The sequence below is a fragment of the Chiloscyllium plagiosum genome, chromosome 9 (genome assembly GCF_004010195.1).
Source record: "Chiloscyllium plagiosum isolate BGI_BamShark_2017 chromosome 9, ASM401019v2, whole genome shotgun sequence".
Classification (NCBI taxonomy): Eukaryota; Metazoa; Chordata; class Chondrichthyes; order Orectolobiformes; family Hemiscylliidae; genus Chiloscyllium; species Chiloscyllium plagiosum.
This window is the reverse complement of record NC_057718.1, coordinates 87,157,469-87,181,955: the sequence shown is the minus strand read 5'-3', so window position 1 is coordinate 87,181,955 and position 24,487 is coordinate 87,157,469. Positions and strand designations below refer to the sequence as shown.

Here is a 24,487-nt window from a genome sequence, read left to right as displayed (position 1 = left end):
GATTGACCTGCTGTGGTTTTCCAGCACAACTCTAATCTTGACTCTGATCTCCAGCATCTGCAGTACCCACTTTCACCTTTGTACTTAAGTTGGTTTCCAGAATGGCGACATTGTGTACTTTACACTGTACATCTGTATTCCTGTACTTAAGTATACATGACAATAAAATTTAATTCTAATGAAATCTAATTGTAAGTATCAATCGTTGGGTGTGTGCACCAAACAATCCCACCATCATGTCGCCGACTACTTCAACTCCCCCAAGGACATCTAAGCCCTGGGCCTCCTACACTGCCAAATCAAAGCCAACCCCCCAAATGGAGGAAGAACGCCAACCCTCCAAATTGGCATTGCCCTTTTGACATGTCCTATCTGTCCATCTTCGTTCCCACCACACCTCTCCACCCTCCCTCCCTATCACAATTACCCCCACCTGCAGCCATGTATCACCTTCCCACCTACCTTCACCCCAGCCTCAACCCCATTCCCCTATTCATCTCTCATCCCCCTTCACCCTTCACATTCCTGATGAAAGGTTTATGCCCGAAATGTTGACTCTCCTGCTCCTCGCATGCTGCCTGACCTGCTGATCTTTTCCAGCACCACCCTTTTCGACTTTATGAATAAAATTAAGAAATCTGAATGATACATTTTTTTTAGAAAAATAGGAGACATAATATGAAGTAAATGGCCCAGTGTTAAAGGAGGTGCAGGAACAGAGTATAAAGAATTTTATATACAGGAAACTTTGAAGGTGGCAGGACAAATAGAGAAGGCTGTTTAACAGGAACACATACGGGACTCTTGCTTTTATTTGTGGAGAGATAGAGTAGAGTTAAAAAAAACTTGAACAAAAATGTTTATCAAACACTGGGTTTGCTTCAGTTGGACCATTATGGCCAATATTAGATAGCACATTTTTAGGAGGGATATCCAGGTTTTGGAGCAGGTGCAAAGAAGATTTACTGGAATGATAATTGGGATGAAAGATTTCAGTTACAGGAAAAGTAAAGAGAAGCTGGGACTTTCCCCCATTCATTCAGAGGATGTGAGTATTTGCTGGCGAGGCCAGCATTTGTTGCCCATCCCAAATTGTCTCGGAGGAAGTAATGGTGACTTGCCTTCTTAAACTGCCAGTCTTTGGATGTAGACTGCAGACTGTTGAGTTTGGAGTTCTGAGATTTTGACCAAGCAATGGTCATGGAATGGCGATATAGTGTGTATCGGACATGGAAGGGAAATTCCAGGCAATGAGTGTCCACATGCCCTTGTCCTTCTAGGTGGTAGAGGCCACAGGTTTGGAAGGTGCTTTGAAGGAGGCTTAGTTAGTTATTGCAGCACATCTTGCAGATGGTATGCATTGCTACCACTGTACATCTGTGGTGGAGGGACTGAATTTTGATAGAGTGCCAATCAAGCAGCATACTTTGACCTGAGTGGTCTCTTCTTGAGTGTTGTTGGAGCTCCAGATTTGTGGAAAGTATTCTTGCACCTTCCTCATTTGTGCCTTGGAGATGTGGACAGACATGGGGGAGATAGGAGGTGAAATTTCCTAGCATCTGACCTGCTCTTGTGTTCATCCGGTCCAGCCCAGTTTCTGGTCAAATGAAACCCCCAGAATATTGATATTGGGGAATTCAGTGATTGTAATACCATTGAACATCAAGGAGTGATGGTTAGATTCTCTGAAATTCGAGAAGGCCATTGCATGGCACCTATGTGGCACAAATGTTACTTGTCACTTGTCGGTCCACGTTAAAAGTTATCTCACTACATTTGGACACAAACTGCTTCAAAGCAGAGGACATCAAGGGAGTATTTGAAAGAAGTGTTGAAATCAGGAAATGTTCTCATAGGGTAAACAAGAAGAATCTGTTGTGGAAGAAGGTGTGGTGATTGGAGGATACAAATGCAAAAAACAGAAATAACATGAGGAAAGTATTTCTTGCGTGGAACACACTGCCCAGGAATGTGCTTCAAGCAAATTTGATAGTAAACTTTCAAAGGAGAATTGAACAAGTACTTGAATGGAAGATTTACAGAGCATAGGAGGAAAGCAAGAGAATATTGCAAATGGATAGCACTATCAAAGATATAGTATGTCTACTATAGACATAGTAGACCAAGTTACTTCCATTTCTGATGGCGTCATTCTATGATTATATCACTTTATCTGTCAGAAAATCTTCAAAAACTATCTATATCCTTTTTTCAAAAATCACTAATTTTTTCAACCAGGGCAATCTAATACCGATTCTATTCTTACTTCAAGTCAAAAAAGTAAATTGCATTCCTTTCAGTTGGAATTCATAAACAGTATATCAGGATGCACCAGCTGAGGATCACTCTGATCTTGCACTAAAACCACTTTGTACTTGAGCGATTCTATTCATTTAGTTCCATCCAGCTGTCACTTTTCACAAGACTTTCATTTTAGGAAATGGAATCAGCGACTAGTTTAAGATTATTTTCAAGATGTGTCAAGATGGTAATGTTAAGTTGCAAAGCAATTTCTTATGACTACCTGAAGATGATGTTTTTGTCATTTGGAATGTAGTAGGACTTAATCTCCTTTATTGAAAAGCTGCTGTTGACAGTTTCATTTGCCAGAACAGGAAGAGGATGCCTGGAGCCAAACAAACGTAATCTCCATTTACCACTGGGAACTGGGAAACTCCCTGTCTGGGCTTCAGCTGTGAATGTATAGCCGTTCTAAATAAAAATAAAATTTGCAGTTTTAGGTAGCCACTTATAATTGAGTTTTTGCTAATTTGAATGAAATATCTGCACAATCAAAGGACAATACCAAAGAAATGAGAAGCAAATTCCAAACAAAATTACACATTGGGGATGACACCTCCATTTACTAGATTGACTTACCAAATTTTTTTTATATGTATAAGGAGCTACTTTTTGAAAAACCCTGGGTATTTCTTCTCCTGTATCATTATTGACCACATGAAGAACGCAAGTGGTCAGTGCAGAGTAAATCTTTGGCACAATCAGCATGTCTTTAGGGATATTAAACACCTCTCTGTAGACATAACAAAGTTCAGTTAGGTAGTTAAAGCATAGCAAAGTGAAAACAAAGGGAACAAAAAGGACAAATATTGGACTTGGAAGTAAATAGCAAAAAAAAAATTCGCGAAGTTTTTTTTAAACATAAAGAATTTGTGAGACAGATTAATAGGATGGCAGACCGAGTTCACAAGGTAATTTACATGTTTCTTGAGAGAGCGAAAAACTGAAAAATAGAATATATTGCATCTGCAAACATTTTACAATAAGAAACTAATCACTGAAATAAGAACTGACCAAAAGATAATAAAACATTCTGTATAAAATGATGATTACAATCTAATTGCATCAGATTTGTACTTAAATTTTGGATTTCATCTTTGATAACCAATTAATACAGGTAAACTTTGATATTTTTAAACTATCAACATATTACAGTCAAACATATATTCTCTCTTTGATTATTAAAGCAGAATAGATAGGTTATTGGCCTTTAAATCTAGCGCTATTCCTACTCTTCCAAACTTCACTTTTAGTGAAAAACTAGTAATGACACTCCCTGCGACTGGACTGTTGTTTGAATCACAGACCTTTACTTTGTTGGGTTGGGAATTATGGCAAAGGATCAATTCAGTCAACAAATTAAAAGTATCAATCATTGTAAACTTGCTCTCCAGGGATTTGTGATCCTAGAGGTCCACAATGTAGTAACTTCTGAGAGGCAAGGCAGAACAGAGGGAAATATTTTTGAATCAACCTTTTCAGAGATGATGCTACACATCTCTGAAACAGGTGGGACTTGAAGCTGCGTCTCCTGGCTCAGAGATAGGGACAATAGTGAGGTAAGATTGCTTGACTTAAATAGCATTTAATGCCATGTTGTTACCAGCCACAATTGCAAATTTGGTTGGATTCCCTTAAATTAGTGAAGTACCCTATTCTTCACTAGACTTGTCTCATTGACTCTGTACTGTGCTGCAATATTTTAGAGTTCCATTCCAGTTCTCTCTGATTCATCATCTAAGTCCCATCCTGACATTAGCTCCAAACATGGATGGTTTCTACTTCTGAGCTCCAATGCTGAGAATTTAGGGCTGTCAACATAGTAATAGCTCAGATATTCTGATGGCCCGATTATTGCTGTAGCAATGTGGACTGAAATTGTGTGTACGGACCCTGTGGAAATCCTGATGCAGTGACCACCAACACCCAGATTATGTAGAAGTTGTCCAAAGTTAAGTGGGCATTTTTTTTTTTAGTCCGATCAAGGTTTGTAAATAGGGTTTTGGATCCTAACATTAGCTATGGAGGCATCTCATTTGCAATTTCCTAGGATTAATGTGCAGACTTCGACTTGGGGTCAAACTGATCATTTTTGCACGAGTCAATTTGACTGAACAAGTGAAAAGGAGAATGTTTGCTCCCTCCTATCCCAATCGTTAACCTAGTTCCCATCTTCAGTCATTGAGCCCAAGGCATAGGTATTTCGAGATGGCACACAACTTTTTTATTCATTCATTTTTAGATTTAGCTAGACCATGCCAAGGGTGATTGTGTCTGGTTCTCTCAGCCAACAGCTCACAGCTCTAGGAACTTCTTAGTGCACAAAGATAACTTCTGTATTTTGTTTTGCCACTATCAACTATTGCCTTAATCTCTCTTTCCTTCTCTCTCCCACACTGACCTTCAACAAATATCACAGCCCATGGAATTAAAAATGAAGTGGTAGAATGAATAGAAAGTTCACTAAGTGTAAAGAATTGAAGGATAGTGGTGACTGGTTGATTTTAAAGTGGAGGTGGGGATGTAGCTGCGTCTCGAGCCATTGGTACGAGGATAACTGCTTTTACTGATGTACTTCAATGACTTAGACTTTGGTGTGCAGAACACAATTTTAAAAGTTGTTGTGACAGAAACCTTGGGATTATTATGAATGATTAGGAGTAACAATGCTGTAAATGATGGTCCCTTTAACAACGAAACAGGACAAGCTCCAGAGAAAATAGAGAGTAGTTGATGATCATTGGAATACATATTTTTAAGGGCTGGTTTCTGCCAGTAGAGGGAGCTAATCAAATAGCAGAAAGGGCATTCTGGACCTTTTTCAATAAAATATAAAATATATATAAAACGCAAATAAACATTTGTGGAAGCCAGGCGGCTCCTGCGTATTGTTTAAGAAAATGGGTGACCAGCAGTGTAAACAAGGGAATAGTGATCGACCTCAAGAGGAAACATAGAATATCAGAGCAGAAGTAGGCCAATTGGCCCTTTAAACCTGCTCCACCATTCAATATGATCAATCCTGGCGGATTACCCAACTCAGTATTCTGTAATTCCTTATCCTCATACCTTTTGATCCCTTTAGCTCTAAGAGCTATTGCTACTTCAAAACACTTAATGCTTACACCTTAACCACTTAGATTAGACTACCTACAGTGTGGAAACAGGCCCTTCAGCCCAACCCGACCCTCTGAACATTAACCCACCCAGACCCATTTCACTCTAGCCAATGCACCTAACACCATGGGCAACTTAGCATGGGCAATTCACCTGACCCGCACATCTTTGAACTGTGGGAGGAAACCGGAGCAAACCCACGCAGAGAACGTGCAAACTCCATACAGACAATCACCTGAGGCTGGAATCGAACCTGGGACCCTGGTGCTGTGAGGCAGCAGTACTAACCACTGAGCCACCATGCCACCCGAAAGAAGTGTGGAAACATCTTGAGCAAGATGGTGCATAGCAGCGCATGATTCAGGCAGCAAGGAAAATCTAAAGCAGCGAAGGAATGGGCTGCCAGTACGATTGGATTGCTGGGGTTGGAACCCACACCTCAACTGAGACGGGAATTTGAGTTCAGCGCCTTAGACCACTCGGCCACACTACTACTTGTTTGTGGCAAAGAATTCCACATAGGCTCACCACTCTGGATGAAGAAATTAGTCGTCATCTCAGTCCTAAATGGCCTACGTGGTACTCTGATCCCGACTGTATACCACTGTGCTGCCATTTCTGCTGGGTCAGTCCTGCCAATGCGACAGGACATGTCTAGGGACGGTGATAGTGGTGTCTGGGACATTGTCTGTTAAGATATGATTCCATGAATATGACAATAACAGGTTGTTACTTGACTAGTTTGTGAGACAGCTCTCCCAATTTTGACGCTAGCCATCAGATGTTAATAAGGAGGACTTCGCAGAGTCCACAGGGGTGTTTCTGTCACTGCCTTTTCTGGTGCCTTGGTCAATGCCAGGTGATTTGGCCAGTTTTATTTCCATGAGACTTTGTAGTTATTGGCAAGGGCAATTGAGAGTCAACCACGTTTCTGTGGGTGTGGAGTCACAGGTAGGCCAGACCAGTTGAGGATTTCCTTCCCTCAAGGACATTAGTGAACGAGATGGGGTTTTTGCTGGCAATCGATAATGGTTTCATGATCGTCAATGGATCTTAATTCCAGAGTTTTTATAATCAAATTAAAATCCCATCATCTGCTGCAGCGGGATTCGAATTCAGGTCCCGAGAACATGAGCTGAGTTTCTAGATTATAGCCTAGGGATAAATACCACTAGGCCAGCACCTTCTCAATCAACTCCCATCATTAGGTCCAGGAGATTAGACTTTAAAATTGGACTTTTTCCTTTTCATTTGGATAAGAGCTTTAAGATCTGGATGAGTTTTGTTTTTCTTTTGGCTCTGTTTCTTTTTTATCTTTTTTAAAAAAAAATTCTGATTTTTATATTTTGTTTTTGAAGATGGAGCCGCAGAACAGTGACTTTGTATACTTTTCATTGTATTCCTGGAGTTGAGTACATATGACGATAAAATCGAATCCTAATAAAGGGGCAGGAACAGAGGAACTTGGGAACATATAAGCACTATTTATGGCAGGGTTTGCTGAGAAAGCCGAGCTGATTCATTGGATTCTGCGCTTTATACATATGTGCAGAGCGCAAAAGGAGATTATGGTGACACTTTATAAAAATTGATCCAGCCTCAATGGAATATTGTGTATAATTTTGTGCAGCACACTTTAAGAATGACATAAAGACACTAGAAAACAAAATACAGAAATGACTAACCAAGGTGTTTCCAGAGTTACAAGGATAGAGTTGAGAAGCTTGGTCTGTTTTCTTTAGAAAACAAATGCTGACAGAGTTTATAGCAATGTTAAAAATCACGAGGGATTTGGACAGAGTAGCTAGGTAGAAACTGTTCTCGTTTTTAAAAAAAAGTTGAGTACCAGATCACATTAATTTTAAGGTCAATGGCAAAAGAGCTAATGGTGCCATGAGTAGTTATGGCCGACATATGCTTGACAGATCCAGTTGTGGTTTTCAAAAGTGTATTGGATAATTATTGGAGGAAGAAACATTTTGCAGGGCATGGAAAAAGGTTGGGGAGTGTAGCTTGCTGAGTTGCTTCAGGTTGTGCCAACCTCAACTGTTGCCTCCACCTGTAGTGAAAAATGTGCATGTGAGCTCATTCATAACTTAGGGTGGCATGGTGCTCAGTGGTTAGCACTGCTGCCTCACAGTATCAGGGTCCCAGATTCGATTCCAGCCTCAGGCAACTGTCTGTGTGGAGTTTGCACATTCTCCCTGTGTCTGGGTGGGTTAATCTTCGGAGGGTCGGTGTGGACTGGTTGGGCAGAAGGGCCTGTTCCCACACTGTAGGTAATCTAATCTAATGTGATAGTTGGACATGGCCCAACTTGCATTTCCAAGAAAGTGATGAAAATTTGATTGAAAGAGTTTGATTCTTAAATACTGATACAGGTTTTCCTCGCTATCCAAAAGTAGAGCGTTCCTATGAAACCTTTTGTAAGCTGAAATGGCGTAAAGCGAAGAAGCAATTACAGTGGTACAATTTTTTCCGTAAAAGCAAAAATCCTCTTTGGATTTCTTTCAGTGAGCAAAAACAGTATTAATGTAGGTCTTTCGTAAAAGTGAAATGGCAAAAAGTGAACTTTTGAAAAGCAGGGGACACCTGGAGTTGCTCTGAGTCACTTAAGCAATCATTTTGTTGAGATTTTCCTTCAAATTGCAGGTCCTGCTTAAATTGCCCTTATTGATAGAAACAACATTTACACGTGTGAAAGACAAGACAGTGCTACTCTAACTCTATATTTTTATATATGTATTGGTTCTGCTGTGCTGTTAAAACAAATCATAAATTTTCCAAATGAATAAAATACTTACCTTTTTGATTTCTCTGGGCCTTTCAACAGTCATATAGAGGTAGGGATTAAATTTCAAAATAGAATAGTAGAGGCAAAAGCCTAGAATCATTTAAGAAGCAACTGGGAACCGTTAACATTTTTCTAACTGGTTGAACCAAGGTGGTCTGGAGGGCTTCCTGATGAAATTATCTTGTGAAAACCAGATATAAAAGTGATCACACCTTGGTCATGTGCCACATTTTGCATGTAACACTTGCACAATTTTTATTTTCAAACAAATTAGATTTGTTTTATTAGGTAAAAACAATGACTGCAGATGCTGGAAACCAGATTCTGGATTAGTGGTGCTGGAAGAGCACAGCAGTTTAGGCAGCATCCAAGGAGCTTTGAAATCGACGTTTCGGGCCAAAGCCCTTCCTGATGAAGGGCTTTTGCTCGAAACGTCGATTTCAAAGATTTGTTTTATTGCCCAGTGCAAGTACATTACTTGTAGTTCAATTAAAATCGACTTTCTATAATACTGGAACAGACACATAGTAATGAATGGAATTATTAGTAATCACTGACTTAAAAGGCCAATGAATGGAAAAGAATCACTTGCTAATCCTTGTGATAGAAAGTAGTTTTCTGCAAGTGCACAGATTAATCTCTTGGGAAAGTTACCAGGATCAAAGAGTGCAACTTCTATTCATACCTGAATACCACAAACCAGGAATTGGGAGGCTGATCATTGTATGTGGTTGTGTAATCTGCATATACTGTTCGACACCATTCATCTTCATAAAATGGATACAGTTTTGCCAGTTTTGGACTTAAATTAAGCATGTACCTGGAAGATCAAAAGGAAAATGGATATGAAACACATTCCATGTTTGCACATACATAGAAAAGAACTGGGGGGGTCTTATTTTTTAAAAAATCTTTTGAGGGAATGAATGCTAACCAACACTTTTGATCTTTCTCAGCAATGCAACAATAGCTTCAAGGCCCTGTCAATACTTCAATTCTTGATAGCAGCAGGCTGGGCAGTTTGCACCCTATGCTTTTAATGCCACCAAAGCCTTTAAAATTTCTCTGAACATATTGGAGGTCATTAACTCATTTTGTTGTATCTACTTAGCCAAATATTTGCTCACATTAGCTATTGCAGTAAAATATCCAGCTAAGAGGCAGGAGAAACAAGCCTACATCTCACTATTTTGTTCCTCAGTAAGTCTATTTATTTTTGAATTCTAACATTATAAGAACAATACTAACTTACACAGCCTTAACAGCATATTAGTTCTAGTGCACTATCAATCAGTCATCTGTTTTGTGATGTGATTGATTACGGGGCAAGTGCAATTACTCTTCTTGGTTATTACACAAGTCCCACCTGCTTCAGAGGTGTGTAATAACATTACTGAACAGGCTGTTTAGAAAATATCAAGAACATAAAATAAGCACAAATCATGAACACTGTCCCTTTTATTGTTTCTATTAATGTACCATTCATTTATGAAGGAACAAAATAATAGTTATGGAAATTATCTTTCTCCAGTTTTGCTTACTAACAAAAGAACTCAATGAACTATTGAGAAGATGCCTTCCTTTTGAGAACAGTTAGCAAAATTGTAGACACAAAGAGTCTAAAGATGAGATTAAAAAAAATGCCCATGCTAGAGGACAGGATTAAATGGACACACTGCAGAAAATTGGGCGTCCTAGTTTTGGAATAATGTGAGCAAGAGGTGACACAATAAGGCTAATATGTGCTATAACGCTGTAGATCCAGAATGGTGCATCAGACTAAACTGTACGTGACAACATGGGGATACAGAATCAAAGCAACAATATAGAAGATTATTTGATAAATCTTCTTTAAACAATGAATGACTAATTTATAGAATGACACAAATTTAGAATCCTTCACCTAGTTAGATGTGGTGATTGGATTTTCTAAGTGGCTTTGTGGCTTTCCTCATCTGTACTTGTTCTTTGACCTACAGTTTAACAATGGTGTCGAATCTACATAAAGGCAACCTGTTATTTCCAGGATACAGCAATGAATTGCATAATTTCTTATCACAATGATGTCTCCAATCGATAGTGAGCAGAACTTCAACGCATGAATCATCATTACTGATCATGTAAGTCTGGATGTAGGAGCAGATACAACTGAGATGGCAATTTCGTAAAATGAAACCTTCTTAAGTCAGGGTAGCTAGAAGGTTGTGAGACAAAGCTCCACTCCAGAGATTTAATTGCAAAATCCAGGCTGATAGTGAAAGAATGCTGTGCTGTTGGATATGATTAGATTCTCTACAGTGTGGAAACAGGCCCTTCGGCCCAACAAGTCCACACCGACACTCCGAAGAGTAACCCACCCAGTCCTATTTCCCTCTGACTAATTCACCTAACACTCTGGGTAATTTAGCATGGCCAATTCACCTGACCCGCACATCTTTGGACTGTGGGAGGAAACCCACACAGACAGAATGTGCAATCTCTATACAGACAGTCACCCAAGGCTGGAATTGAACCTGGATCTCTGATGCTATGAGGCAGCAATGCTAACAACTGAACCACCGTGCCACCCAGTGGTTTCTCAGATGCAATGTTAAGTTGAGGATTCAGATGGCCTCTTAGATAGAAAAAGACGTCACAGTTCTACTTTTAAGAGCACAGAAAATCCGGTGATTTGAACCAATATGTAGCCCTCAATCAATATCTAAAACAGATTTTGGCTATTATCACATTGTTTTTTTCAGTGTTCAGTGCCAACAGGCTGTCATAGTTTCTATTTTACATAAGTGATAACACTTCAAAAGTACTTAATTGGATATTGAATGATTTGGGAAGGCTTGTCACCGTGAAAAGCATTACAGAATTTCTATCTTATCTTTGTCATATTTTTTGGTTCTCTCCGCACTTTAAATCTTACTGAGTCGTGAAGATCTCCAGCTTGACCATTCAGAAGATTACTAGACATCATCTCTTTCCATTCCTACTCATTCTTCCCTATCATGTTCAGAAACGTGAAGTATCAAACTGTTTAAATTCTCCAACACCAAAAACCATAAGCTATGTGTAGATTCAGGCACCACAGAATCATGAAAATGCTGTGTTTCTAATAATTTAAACAAGTATAATTTTACCTTTACAAAACTCCTATGTCACCTAATTAAAACCTACAAGAATAGAATTATTGAAAGGATTTCAACAAGCCAATAATTCCGGTAAAATATTCAACATTGTTTGGTAAACACATTACTGCTGTGGACAGCCTTGGCATTTGTAGATACTCTGGTTAAATGGCACACCATTGAAGGAACATTTCCACAAACATAAATTGATTTACAAGCAATGATTATATTGCCACACCAGTGACCCATTTCTATCTTTTAGATGGGAATTTCAACTAAAAAACATGTCTGACTTGTCAGGTGACGGATAAAATTATTACAAATCTCAACCCTGACCCCAGCCCTCCAATTTATGGTTTAAATAAGATGGAACAGAGCATCAATGATTATTCCGCTCCCAGGAGGCATGTTGATCGCATAAATATTAAAATGAAGCATTAGAAAATACGGCATCTAAAAGGAGATGAAGACTACTGTATCCAGCACACAAATGCCTTCCAGCCCCTCTGCTAAATCTAGCTTATTTGCTCTCACATCTGTGTCTCTAAATCTTCCTCATTCTTTGTATATTTTCCATCTAGATTCATCACTGTCTCTGGCTCATCAACAATCTGGTTTCATGCCATTCACCCCCAACTGTAATATCCAGCCACCCCACCTGATGTCATCTTTGTTAAGCCTCATTCCGCGCACTCCAGTGTGTGTCTCCAAAGCATTGATATTCCCTATTGATGCAAAGTTCCTAATTCATCGGCTCTCCCTTCACCCTGCCTACTCTCTGGCTAAATCTTGGTGCTTCGAAATCAGTTAAGCCTCTCAATCTAGAAGGCCGCAGCCAAAAAATTGAAAAACCTCTGTAAATCAATTAAATGCTTTGGGGGACTAACATAAACCCAGTTTCTGATTACCTAACCACGAAACTGCTCCTGAATTAAAATCTGGGCTTCTATTTTAATCACCATCAATCACATCCTCTCCTATCCATGTGGATCCATAGCACCTTTGATTAGACAATTTACATTTCTAAGTACATTTCATAGTAAATAATAATTATGAGCAAGATTTCAAGAAACATCTTTGGAGATCTGAACGTCACAGTTGTGTTCAGTGGATCATACCTAAGTAAGTACGAGGCATTATTCTCTACGTCTGATTCCAGTAAATTCCAAATTTCCTGCAGGATAGTTTTGACATAATTGTGTTGTTTTGACCCTGTATTGGTACAGAAGAATATGTGTTACAGGAGACATTAATAGACTTGCAAAATGGGTGCATAATTGGAAAGTTAATTTTAATATTAGTGTATGAGGTGCAGCCATTTGTGAGGCAATGTAAAAAAGCCATATAGCTACTTGGAAAACAACAGTAAGAGCAATAAGAGCAAATGAATTGAGAGGTTCACATACAAATCACGAAAATAGCAATACTGAATTATAAAGTAAAAACACTAGCATGCACTTGTTGAACTGAATACCCAGTGTCTGTGCTGTAAATATATGAACATATAAATTAGAATCAGGAGCAGGCCATTCAGCCCCTCTAGCCTACTCCACTATTCAATACGATCATGGCTGATCTGATTACAGTCTCAACTTCACATTCTCACCTATCCATAATACTCCCTTGTAAGTCAAGAATCTACTTACCTCTGTCCTAAAAATATTCGATGATTCTGTCCACATCAATCTTTGGGATAGAGAGTTCCAAAGACTCTCAACCCCCAATAAAAATAAAATCTTCGTCATCTCCATCTTAATGGGAATGCACTTATTTTTAAATGGTATCCCTAGTTCTAATCTCTTTCATGAGGGAAAGCATCTTTTCAGAATCAATTCTGTCTACTCTTCTCAGGATCTTGTGTGACTCAATAATAGCATATCTCATTCTACTAAACTCCAATGGAAAGAGCCCCAGCATGTCTACTTTATCCTCATAAGATCATCTCATGTTGAGCAATAATACTCTTAACTGCCTCTATCATATTTATGACATTTATTAAAAAATACCTAATGATGCCTACTTGTTCTGAGTATTCCAGATCTGACCTCATCAATTCCACATTTCAATTATTTAACAATAATGACTTTCTGACTTCTATATTTATTTCGCTTGCAAATACAGTGTAAAATAACAAATGAAATGCTGTGATACTTTCTAGAGGTATAGGATTGAAAAGCAGTGAAGTTATGGTTGGAGCCTTCATTATACCACTCTTACAATACTTCGAAGCAGAGCAACCATCAACACATAATGGCAGGTTAAGTTAGGGTAGCAAGGCGAATAGGATGGAAGATTGGGCTGGATGGCAGGGTGGCAAGGCTGTTAAGGTGGCAAGGGTGAGTAGGGGGACAAAGTAACAGGAGAGTTAGGGCAGCAGGTACATAAGTGGGCAGGGGGCTAATTAGGCAAGGTTGGGAATGGGTGTTAGGGGTTTGGGTGGAGTCAGTTTGGGTCAGGTCTGGTGGGTTGGAGTTCGGATCTGGAGGAGACAGGGAGGTTGGGTGTGCTGATTCAAGTTGAGTTGCGGAGGTAGTCAGGTCTATAGTAAGGATAGGGTTATTTCAGAGGTGGGTTGGGGACGTTCATAGGTTGGTTCCAGAGATTGGTGGGGTGGAAGCAAAACATGGGTGGTGCGGTTCAATCTGGGCTGGATCCAAGTTGGGCATCAAGTTAGTTGATGTGGGGAAGCTGGATCCAGATGCTTCTGGTTGGATTGGAGGGTGTAGATATAATGGTCCTTTAAAGAGTAGGAGGCAGTCAAGGATGTGTCCTTGGATAACTGGAGGAATGCGGTGGGGGGTGGGGTGGTTGGGTGCTGTTCCAATTTTTATTATCAATCAGAAGTTACAGCAGGTATCAATCCTCCATCTTTTATTAAGGTACATAAATCAAGATCATCCAAAGACTCAGGTGCAAGGTTTTTTGAGAGGGTTTCCCATTGGAATTTTCAACTACCTGGGCAATTACTGGGTAATCAGTGTATCAGAACTTCCCAGCAGTCCCTGCATCCATCTTATAGGCTGTATCCATTCTCCAACTATCCAGAAAACAGAAGATTAGAGTCCAGTTCTCCATGTTATTGTGAAGATTCCAAATTTATAATGTAATTTCTCTGTGTAAACTTCTCATTTGGTTACTGTGGTTTTCAGTATGGGGGAGATCAGAATGCTTGTCTCTCATTACTTCCACAAATGCTGGGCAATGTTGCTTTAGCAATAGTCTCATTCACAACTGTCCTCTGCCTTCACTCTGGTTGGCCCTTCCTCTACTGACCAAAAATCAGCTATGTTTCAAGTCCCCACTTCACAAAGCACCAATTTTCTTTCACAGGTTTGATCTGTTTTTGTGAATGGCTTGGAGGGAAACTTGCAGGTTGTGGTGCTCCCATATATCCACTGCCCTTGTCCTTCCAAATTGAAGTGATTGTGGCTTTAGAAGGTGCTGTCTGAGGATCTTATGACCACTCTTTATTTTCTGTTAGCTAGTAACCTTCTATCTCTACAATTATGTTCCCTCTTACACTATGGTTAAATATCTGCAATAATCTTTGATGAGCCATTATACTAAATGCTTTCTGGAAATCTAAGTACATTAGACCCACTAATTACCCTTTCTCCACAGCACTTAAAATGATTTTCCTTTCTCAAAACCATGTTGACTTGTCTGAACATCCTGAAGTTAACTAAGTGCTCAGCAATAATGTCTTTAATAATAGCTTTAACATTTTTCCAATGTTAGATGTTAAGCTAATTGGTCTATAGTGCCCTGATTTATATTTCCTTTCCTTTTTGAATGGAAGAGTTACTTTTGCTATTTTCCAAACTAATGGAACCTTCCATAAATCGAAAGAATTTTGGAAAATTAAATTTAATCAATTAACTAGCCACTTCTTTTAAGACCTGAGCCTAAATTCTATCAGAACCCAGGGATTTGTCAGCCTGCAGCTCTAATGATTTGCTCAGTACCACTTCCTTGGTGACTGTGATTTTCTCCAGTTTCTTTCTCCCTTCCACTTGCTGATTTACAGCTATTTTTAGGATGTTCCTTGCATCCTACATAATGAAGTCATGCAAAATACTTGTTCAATTCATCTGACATCTCCTGATTTTCTATTATTAATTCTTCATACTCAATTTCTCTGGGACCAATATTCACTTTGGTAACTCTTTGTTAAGAGTCTATAGAAACTCTTATTATCTGTATCTCTAGGTAGCTTTCTCTTGTATTTTATATTTTTTCCTCCTTATTAACCATTGAGTCATTCTTTACTGTTTTACATATTCTGTCCAATCTTGTTGGGTGGTTCAATCATGCAATACACATTGGGAAAAGATGTTTTATTGTTTGCTGCAAAATGACATGTCATATACTGTTACTCACGTCCCGATATCTTCTAGAGTTGGGGCTGATTTGGAAGGACTTTAAAGATAGTGTGACCTGAGTTTGGTTTTTCTGGCCCCATTCCTGATTCGAGCACAGGATAAGTGTGCAGGCAGTAGTTAGCAAACAGCGCTACCCCAATTACTAGTTCTATTTATCGACTTTGACTTCAAGCAACATCCCCTCTCTTCAATTATAATGGAACCTGGCCCAATTTGTTGGGTGATGCGGTTCATGGCACCACAGAGGCATTGGAAGTCGAGGGGGAATTTGGAAGCAAAAATCAGCCACCCAATCTTTGAAATTTGAAAATGTTTGAAAACCATTGAAAGGCATTACTCACCTTATCTTCATATAATGGTGTCAAGTAATTACAGTCATTCATATTATCAATGACAAAAGTTACTATCGATTTCACACCTCTTGATCTTGTGTTAATAAACATACAGACATTGAGAAAAACTCTTCTAAGAGCAGGTTATTATTAGACACTAGAAATGTCAACGAAGCAAAGATTTCATTCTCCTCTGTAGTTTTGTAAACATTGCTCGTTGAGCTAGGTTGTTTAATCCATTCTTGGAGCTCAACCAAACATTTATATTGAGATCATTTGGAAATTGTATCGATGAAAGTAGGCTTTAGTGCCTAACAGTCATGCACTAATGTCCCTGTAAATGGACTTGAGTCCTCCAATTTGCTGGGTGAAAGTGAGGACTGCAGATGCTGGAGATTAGAGTCAAGATTAGAGTTGTGTTGGAAAAGCACAGCAGGTCAGGCAGCATCCGAGGAGCAGGAAAATCAACATTTCGGGCAGGAGCCCTTCATCAGGCTCCTGCCAGAAACATCAATTTTCCTGCTCCTCGGATGCTGCCTGACATGCTGTGCCTTTCCAGTACCACTCCTCCAATTTGCTGGCCATGCCACCATCTATCTGTCTCTATTGCTCACTTAGCTTTGCCTATGAAGGCAGCAGGCTTGATTCCAACCTTCTGCCAACTCATCAAAATGAAATTAAGTGCATAGAGGGGCATTCTTAACATTCAATGATTTCCAGAGTCAGGAACTTTCCCAACTCAGACTTCTGGTATCTTTATATCTCTCAGTTTCTGAAGCAAAGAGTTGTAAACCATACCTATCTTGCTTGCAAACCTGAGTTCACCAATGACCAGACCTCTCCACCAAGTCTGTATTCTGCTGGCAGCTACATCTTCCTGTTTAGTTGGGGTCCTCTCTTTCCATGATTCAGGCACTTCAGAAACAGAACCTTATTAAAACAGTAAGTGTTTCATGAAATTATGAAAAGGTAAAGCATTATGCTAGAATCTCAACATAACAAAGCAATGACTACTTTTAACCTTATCACAGTTGTTAACAAATTTCTATTTGCTGGGGAATACTATCATTCACCTCAAGTATAGAGTTTTGACAAATGAGACTATTTTTCAAAGCTGAGATCTTGGTGGAGAGATTGGCCCATGATGTGAATGTCAGGAGATGGCAGGAGAAGGCTTTGCAGAGGAAATGTGTGTGGGTTCCACGTCCCAGGCAACAAGGTTAAAATTGATCTATGCCATGAGGGCAGAAGCGGGTTAACAAGACTCAACAGCTGGTTCACGCTGCTGAAATCAAAATAGGCGTGTTGCAAAATGTTCAGTCATTGACAGCTTCTTTTATGCACATGGCATCAATCATTTTTATTCTTCAACTATCTGTTGAATATTGTTAGAAACTGAAGATAGGGAGGTGTACCTGGAAGAAAACTATGCAGAACATTTATTTGAGCCAGAACCTTGATAGTGATTGTACAACGTTTTGAACTGGGATTGCTGTGCTTCATATTTGGCTCCAACTGTGTGCAGTCCTACCTGGTTTCATTTAGCAGGGTAAGGAAGGGGAAAGGAGAGAGGGGAAACGGAGAGAAGGAAAGGAGGGGGGAAGGAGAGAGGGAGAAGGAGAGGGGGAAGGAGAGAGGGGAGAGGGGGAAAGGAGGGGGGAAGGAGAGAGGGAGAAAGAGAGAATGACAGGTTACACTGTCCTGTGTAACTGTGTATAATATGTCAGTCTATAATAAATAACACTGCCCTGTGTAACTGTGTATAATATGTCAGTCTATAATAAGCAGTGGTAAGTTTCTTCACACTGGATGTTTAAGGATATAATGACATTTCTTGACAACTGTGATAGGCTGCAAGTACATGCAATATTGCAATGAAATTAGCCGTTGATCAATACACCATTGGTCATTACCTGTGGCTCTCTAAATCTCTCCACCACTTATACTTGAAAAATTTATAGCAGCACTATTGCATTCAATTAACTGTATCAACAGCTCCCTTTGAGTAATGCCAAACATATCCATCTCATAAATTAGGAGACAAACTCTTGGGATTCATTATAAACATTATGATCTTCAAACCAATAAGTAAGTTGACGGTTGGTTTATAAAGCTCGTTAACAGCTCATCTAACCTCTAAGTGATCATTAGAAAACGATACTTCTGCTTTAATTGGGCTCAACAAGGCCTAATTTCAGGGATATAATATATTGGAAGTAATCCGGTTGTGTCAGGAACTTCTTGGGAAGTTAGTGGGACAGTTGGACTTGGGGATTAGTGTGAATGACTTGGGTAGGGAGTTTAGTTTTGTTGCTACCCAGCAGTTAGACTAGGATGTATCTGTCTAACATTTACTGCCAGAATATCCAGCTAAGTAAGTCTGAATTGTCCTGAAACTTTTGACTTGAAACAAAAGTTGGAGGCTTTTGTGGAGGGTCCTGAGGTGCTCAGGAATTGCCTAATGTATCTTCAAACTTCCCATGGAGCACACATTGGTACATCCACAGAATCCTGACAAGGATCTTGAATAAAACAAAGAACAGTGGGTAATGAAAATTCTGAAACAAAATCAGAAATTGCTGGAGAAACTCAGCAGGTCCGGCAGCATCTGTGCAGAGAAAGCAGATGTAATGTTTTGAGTTAACGTCTTGACCCCTCTTCAGGATCTTGAATTGGACACCTGGTCTTCAATGATTCATAGGCTAAAAGAGAAGGTCTCACGAATCCAAATCCGACTTGTGGCCCTGCTAAATTCTGATGTATGATGATCTCATAGGTAAGGAGCAGAAAGCCAGCGTCTACTATCAATATAGTCAGGTGGAGAAGGAGGTCTTACAGAAAGGAAGGCTTCAAACCTACATGTCAACTCCAAGATAACAGATAGTTTGTGAAAGGAGTTCAATTTTATTTCAAATCACGTAGCTCATGATTCAGATGATTTGACTCTTTTTTTTAATTCTCTTGTGGAACATGGACATTGCTGGCTGGTCCAGCATTTATTGATCTTTTATGTATGGAAGTAGTCTCTGAATCAAGTTCTTTTTTGTTCCTATGTTACAGTTAAATGACTTGCTGATTTTAGCCTTATTAATTGTTTTTAGCATTTTAGCGACACCGTCCCAATTTTGTTCCTCTCTTTCTTGTCTGTTCTTTACTGCTAAGTGAAATGTATCTGTACTTTCTTTCATGTGAAGTAGGACACATCATTTCTAGCTTGGAAACCACTTGTTATTTAAAAACAAAAATGGCATTGGAGAAACAGTTTGTCTTTATTAGTCGTTTCCAGTGATGATTTCTGAGGTGTTTTAAAACACCATCCATATTACAGCTATGGCTCAGTGGTTGCATTGTGACCTGAATTAGAGGATCCTGGGATCAATCCCACTTTACAGGCTTAACGATAAAAGGTCTAGGATGACAATCCAATGCATTACTGTTAAGAAAGTGCTGCATTGTTGGAGCTGTCACATTTCAAATACAATATTAAACTGTGACGTCTACTTCTTCAGGTGGACTTAAATGATTACATGAAATTATTTTATGAAAGTGGAAAGGTGTTTTCCCTAGTGTCCAGGTTAATATTTATTCCTCAACCCCAAAAGCAGACGGTCTGGTCATTACGGCATTGATGTTTCTGGCACCTTGTTGTGTTCAAACTGTCTGGCAAGCTTCCCTATGCTTTGGAACATAGTGATTAAACTTTCAAAGTATTTAATTTGTTATTAGCTAATTAGCATTTTTGGATAGGGCAGCACAGTGGCTCAGTGGTTAGCACTGCTGCCACACTGTGCAAGGGACCTGGGTTCAATTCCAATCTTGGGTGACTGTCTATGTGGAATTTGTATGCTCTCCCCGTGTCTGCGTGGATTTCTCCTGGCTGGTCCAGTTTCCTCCACAGTCCAAAGATTTAAAGGTTAGATGCAAGGCAAGAAGATGCTGTTCAGAATTATCAATATCTTTTATGAAACTGTTTTCAATTTGTAGTTTCATGCTAATATTTTATTATGAGGGATCTACTTGTACAGGATCATTAGTTAAATTAAATATGTTAATTATAAATGCAGTAAGTATTTCAATAAAAATATAGTAGCTGTATTTCAGGAATTAGAAAGTGCACTGGCTACTGGCTGCTCAGAAAAATAGTGAAACAAAGTTTCTCAACTTTCTTTCCAAGTGCTTTCAAAGTATTCAATAAATATTTCCTTCATACATATTGATTTGAAATCCATTGTCCCATCTCCTCAAGTTACGTATCAAGTGGTATCATTACACTCACTTATGCAAGATCTCTCTTCGATCCTAAGCTGCTTTGGAGAGCTATCAACTAAGAGTGTTCTAAGAGCAAAATAGTCTTCAGTACTTGGGCAAGCATCAAGGGCGTGTGCAACGGTGGCGTAAACAGCAGTGTTGAAGACCTAGCAGAGAAATAATAAAAGGAAACTGACAATGAAATACCAAATAGTCTTTTTCAAATTAAATTGTGTGATTTCAGTTTATTTGAAAAAACAAGAAGAATTTGCTTTTCTTCAATACCACCTTAAACCAAGGCACCTATTATAAACAGATATTTTAAAACATTATAAAGGTTGCTGCAATGTTAGTGCTTTTTTTCAAGAGTTCTGGAATAGAGAACTATTGAAGTTACCTTAGAATTAAATAAAGCTCCAATTAGAGCAGATCTGGGGAGGTGGTGTGCAGCACAGATTGACTAGAATTATATGTGGATTTATAGGATTAAAATAAGAGACTGTTGGTAGACAGGAAGTGTTTATTAATATCCACAGACATGTGGATTGATGGGAAACCCATTCCAGTTGCCCTCAAGGTTGCAGCAGAACTCATTTTTTATCCAGCAGTACCTTCTAGGGTGCAACAGGCAACATTTCATCACAGACTACAACTCATGGGTGCATAAATGAGATGACCAACATCTCATTTAGTCATGTCAACTATTTTATCCATTTCGCCACTTATAAAGATAGCCAGGCAGCAAGATCAGCCATGTATGCTATTATCATGGGTTTCTTCAGTGCACTAATGTGACCATAAAATCTCTCTTTCAAACAGCCAGAGGCATTTATAAATCATAGAATTTCAGTCCATGAACACACTACCGGTGTGTTACTACAGGAGAAGAATAAGATATATCTGTACTCATTTCCCAGACAGCTGTCATAATGCCTACATTTCACGCAACAAAAGACTCTAGAGGTTGAAATCTCAGCTCAGGTTGATGGATGGTCTTCAGTAGTCAGGGTTATCATCTACATAAAAAATTAATGACGCCTGCAAGGCATCCCAGAGCAAGGCAGAAGAACATAGTAATCAAATTCATGTATCCATCAGAGTTGTCATCCACTACATAACTGGCCTTTGTAAAATGCTGCCTGTTCTGGTCTGGCAGCACTCTGAAATACATACCCGAGATTTACTTAGATTTAGATTACTTACAGTGTGGAAACAGGCCCTTCGGCCCAACAAGTCCACACCGACCCGCTGAAGCGTAACCCACCCAGACCCATTCTCCTACATTTACCCCTTCACCTAACACTACGGGCAATTTAGCATGGCCAATTCACCTAACCTGCACATTTTTGGATTGTGGGAGGAAACCGGAGCACCCGGAGGAAACCCACGCAGACACGGGGAGAATGTGCAAACTCCACACAGAGAGTCGCCTGAGGCGGGAATTGAACCCGGGTCTCTGGCGCTGTGAGGCAGCAGTGCTACTCACTTGGCCACCGTGCCGCCCACAAACATCATATATCATGAATATATCATGAATAATTGTGGTTCGTTCTGCACAGCATAACATGGCAGTTGCAGCGTAGATAGATATTGCAATGAAAATTCAGAAGGAAAGTCAGCTCTCCTTAGATAATGGGGATTTGTCAGAGCATGAGGAGGATGTCTTAAATCCAAATGAGTCTTTTATGGATGCCAGGGTCATGAAGAGATTTGTAAGGCATTCTCGGGACAATTAATTGATTCACACAACAATAATTCATCTGCATTATTATCAATCCATTGCCAGACTTCCATTTGTCTTTCTGAGGTGTAGACTTGACCCTTCCAACCTCCCTTGCTGAGTAAACTATAGACTTATGTCCTCTACTAGCAAGAATATATGAGTGAACACAGTTTTGTTCTATACATTCGCCAGTGAGTGCTGGTACCAAGAAAATTCTTTGATATGTGAACATTCATATAATAGTTTCACTTGCTCAATTATTCCAATCCACCAAAATCTTTCAAGTACTTTGAATGTACTGCTTCAGACTAATTTATATCCACTGAGAATGAAGAGGGCCAATATTCTCCAGAGTGCCAAGAAGGGAGAACAGCTATGCCTGCTTTGTAAGCCATGTTTCCCATAATGATCATCCCCAAAGTAACAATTCATGTGAACATTGAATAAAGAATGGACAAAATGTCAACGTTATTCAGAAATAATCTCTGTGTCTCTATGTCGTCTCCAGCTTACACACGGAGAAACATGGGCTAGGCCATTACTGTTACATCAGATACTATGACAGGCTCCAACAAGTCTTAATATTAAATAAATAATGAAGAAAACAAATTATGTTGTGTGTATTTTAACAAGTAAGAGATTCAGGGAAAATATCACTCATATCACCTTTGTTCACATTTGTTTCAATTTTCCTTTTTCATCACTATGTTTGGGAAATCCCAATGTAGAGGTAGAGATAGTCTATTCAGCATCATGGTCTGTTGCATTGGATGACCTACTGGGTGGCTGCCCTAATTGCAATGGAGAAGGTGGTGGTGAACTATCTTCTTGAACTGCTGCAGTCTTTGAAGTTTATGGACACCCACAGTGATGTTATGAAGGGAGTTCCAGGATTTCACCTAATGACAGTGAAGGAACACAAATATAATTCCAAGTTAGAATGGTGTGTAGCTTTCAGGGGAACTTATGTGTGATGGTATTCCTCTTGTCCTGGGAAATCATGAGTTTGGAAGTTGCAACTGAAGGAGGCTTGCTGAGTCACTGTTACGCAACTTGTAGCTGGTACTTTGGAAGAGTGGCAAAAATAGTGTGTATGGTGGCAATCAAGCAAGATGCTTTGTTTTGGATGGTGTTGAACGTCTTGAGTGCTGTTGGAGCTACAGTCATCCAGGCAAATGAAGAGCATTTCATCACCTCCTGACACGTGTCTTGTAAAGGATGGACAATGATGAGGGAGAAAAGAGCTGAGTTACTTACCACACAATTTCTAGCCTCTCCCAGACCTGCTCTTCTAATCATAGTTTTTACATGGATCCAGTTCAGGTTCTGGTCAATTGTAACCTACACGATGTTGATAATTAGGGATTTGGTTATGCCATAGAATTTCAAGAAGTGATGGTTCAAGTCTCACTTGTTGGAGATTGTTATTATCTGTCATTTGTGTGACATGATTGTGTTTACTACTTATCAGCCCAAATCCAAATATTGCCCAGGTATTGCTGCAAATAGACTTTGACTGTTTCAGTATCCAAGATGTGAATGATGCTGAAATTTATACCTTTTTTTTTAATCATTTGTGCTAGGATGTGGGTGTCACTGGCTGGACCAGCATTTATTACCCATGCTAGTTGTCTTTGAGAAAATGATAATGAGCTGCATCCTTAATCTGCTGCGATTTGTGTGGTATACTCACAAAGCCATTAGATAGGGAGTCAACAACACTGAAGGAACAGTAATGTATTTCCAAGTTTGGATGGTGAGCAGCTTGGAGGGAAACTTGCAGGTGTTTATATTCCCATGTATCTGCTGTCTCTATCTTTCTAGATGGTAGTGGTTATATTTATCCTCCTTTTTTGTCCATGAGACATGCATGAGAATTTTCCACATGGTTGAGTAGATGCCCGTTTTGCAGCTGTACTGAAACAGTTTGGCCAGGGTGCAGCATATTCTGGAGCACAAGTCTTCAGTGTATTGCCATGATGTTGTCAGGGTCTATACATATCTTTTCCAGTATCAAGTGCCTCCAAATGTTTCTTGATATCACATGGAGCAAACTAAATTGGCTAATCACTGGCATGTGTGATGCTGGGGACCTCTGGAGGAGGCCAAGATGGATCATCCATTTGGAATTTCTGACTGAAGTTAGTTCCGAATGCTTCAGCCTTATCTTTTGCACTTGTCCTGGGTTCCCAAATTATTCAGGTTGGGGATGTTTGTGGAGCCAGAGCTTAGATCTGATTCATTGGTTGTGGGATCACTTGTCTCTGTCTCTCACTTGCTGCCAGTGCTGTTTGGCACACAAATATCCCTGTTTTGTAGCTTCATTAGGTTGATAATTCATTTTTAGTTATGCTTTAGTTACTCCTTCTCTTGGCATGGCCTCCTGTACTCTCCATTGAACCTGCGTTGATCCCATGGTTTTATGATAGAATGGGAGATATGCCGGGACATGAGGTTACAGATTATGTTGGAGT

The 24,487-nt window shown here is 39.5% G+C and overlaps 1 protein-coding gene across 1 annotated transcript in view; it reads right to left on the bottom strand.

Annotated features, from left to right (window-relative positions):
• adgb (androglobin) overlaps positions 1-24,487 on the bottom strand; it is a 261,632-nt gene that overhangs the window by 48,588 nt on the left and 188,557 nt on the right. Inside the window, exons 25-30 of the mRNA XM_043696854.1 lie at positions 20,319-20,457; positions 16,841-16,972; positions 12,447-12,540; positions 8,898-9,032; positions 2,881-3,034; positions 2,525-2,712 (exon numbers count right to left, since the gene is read on the bottom strand). Of these exons, the coding sequence (XP_043552789.1) occupies positions 2,525-2,712; positions 2,881-3,034; positions 8,898-9,032; positions 12,447-12,540; positions 16,841-16,972; positions 20,319-20,457 (842 nt within the window). The remainder of the gene's footprint in view (positions 1-2,524; positions 2,713-2,880; positions 3,035-8,897; positions 9,033-12,446; positions 12,541-16,840; positions 16,973-20,318; positions 20,458-24,487) is intronic.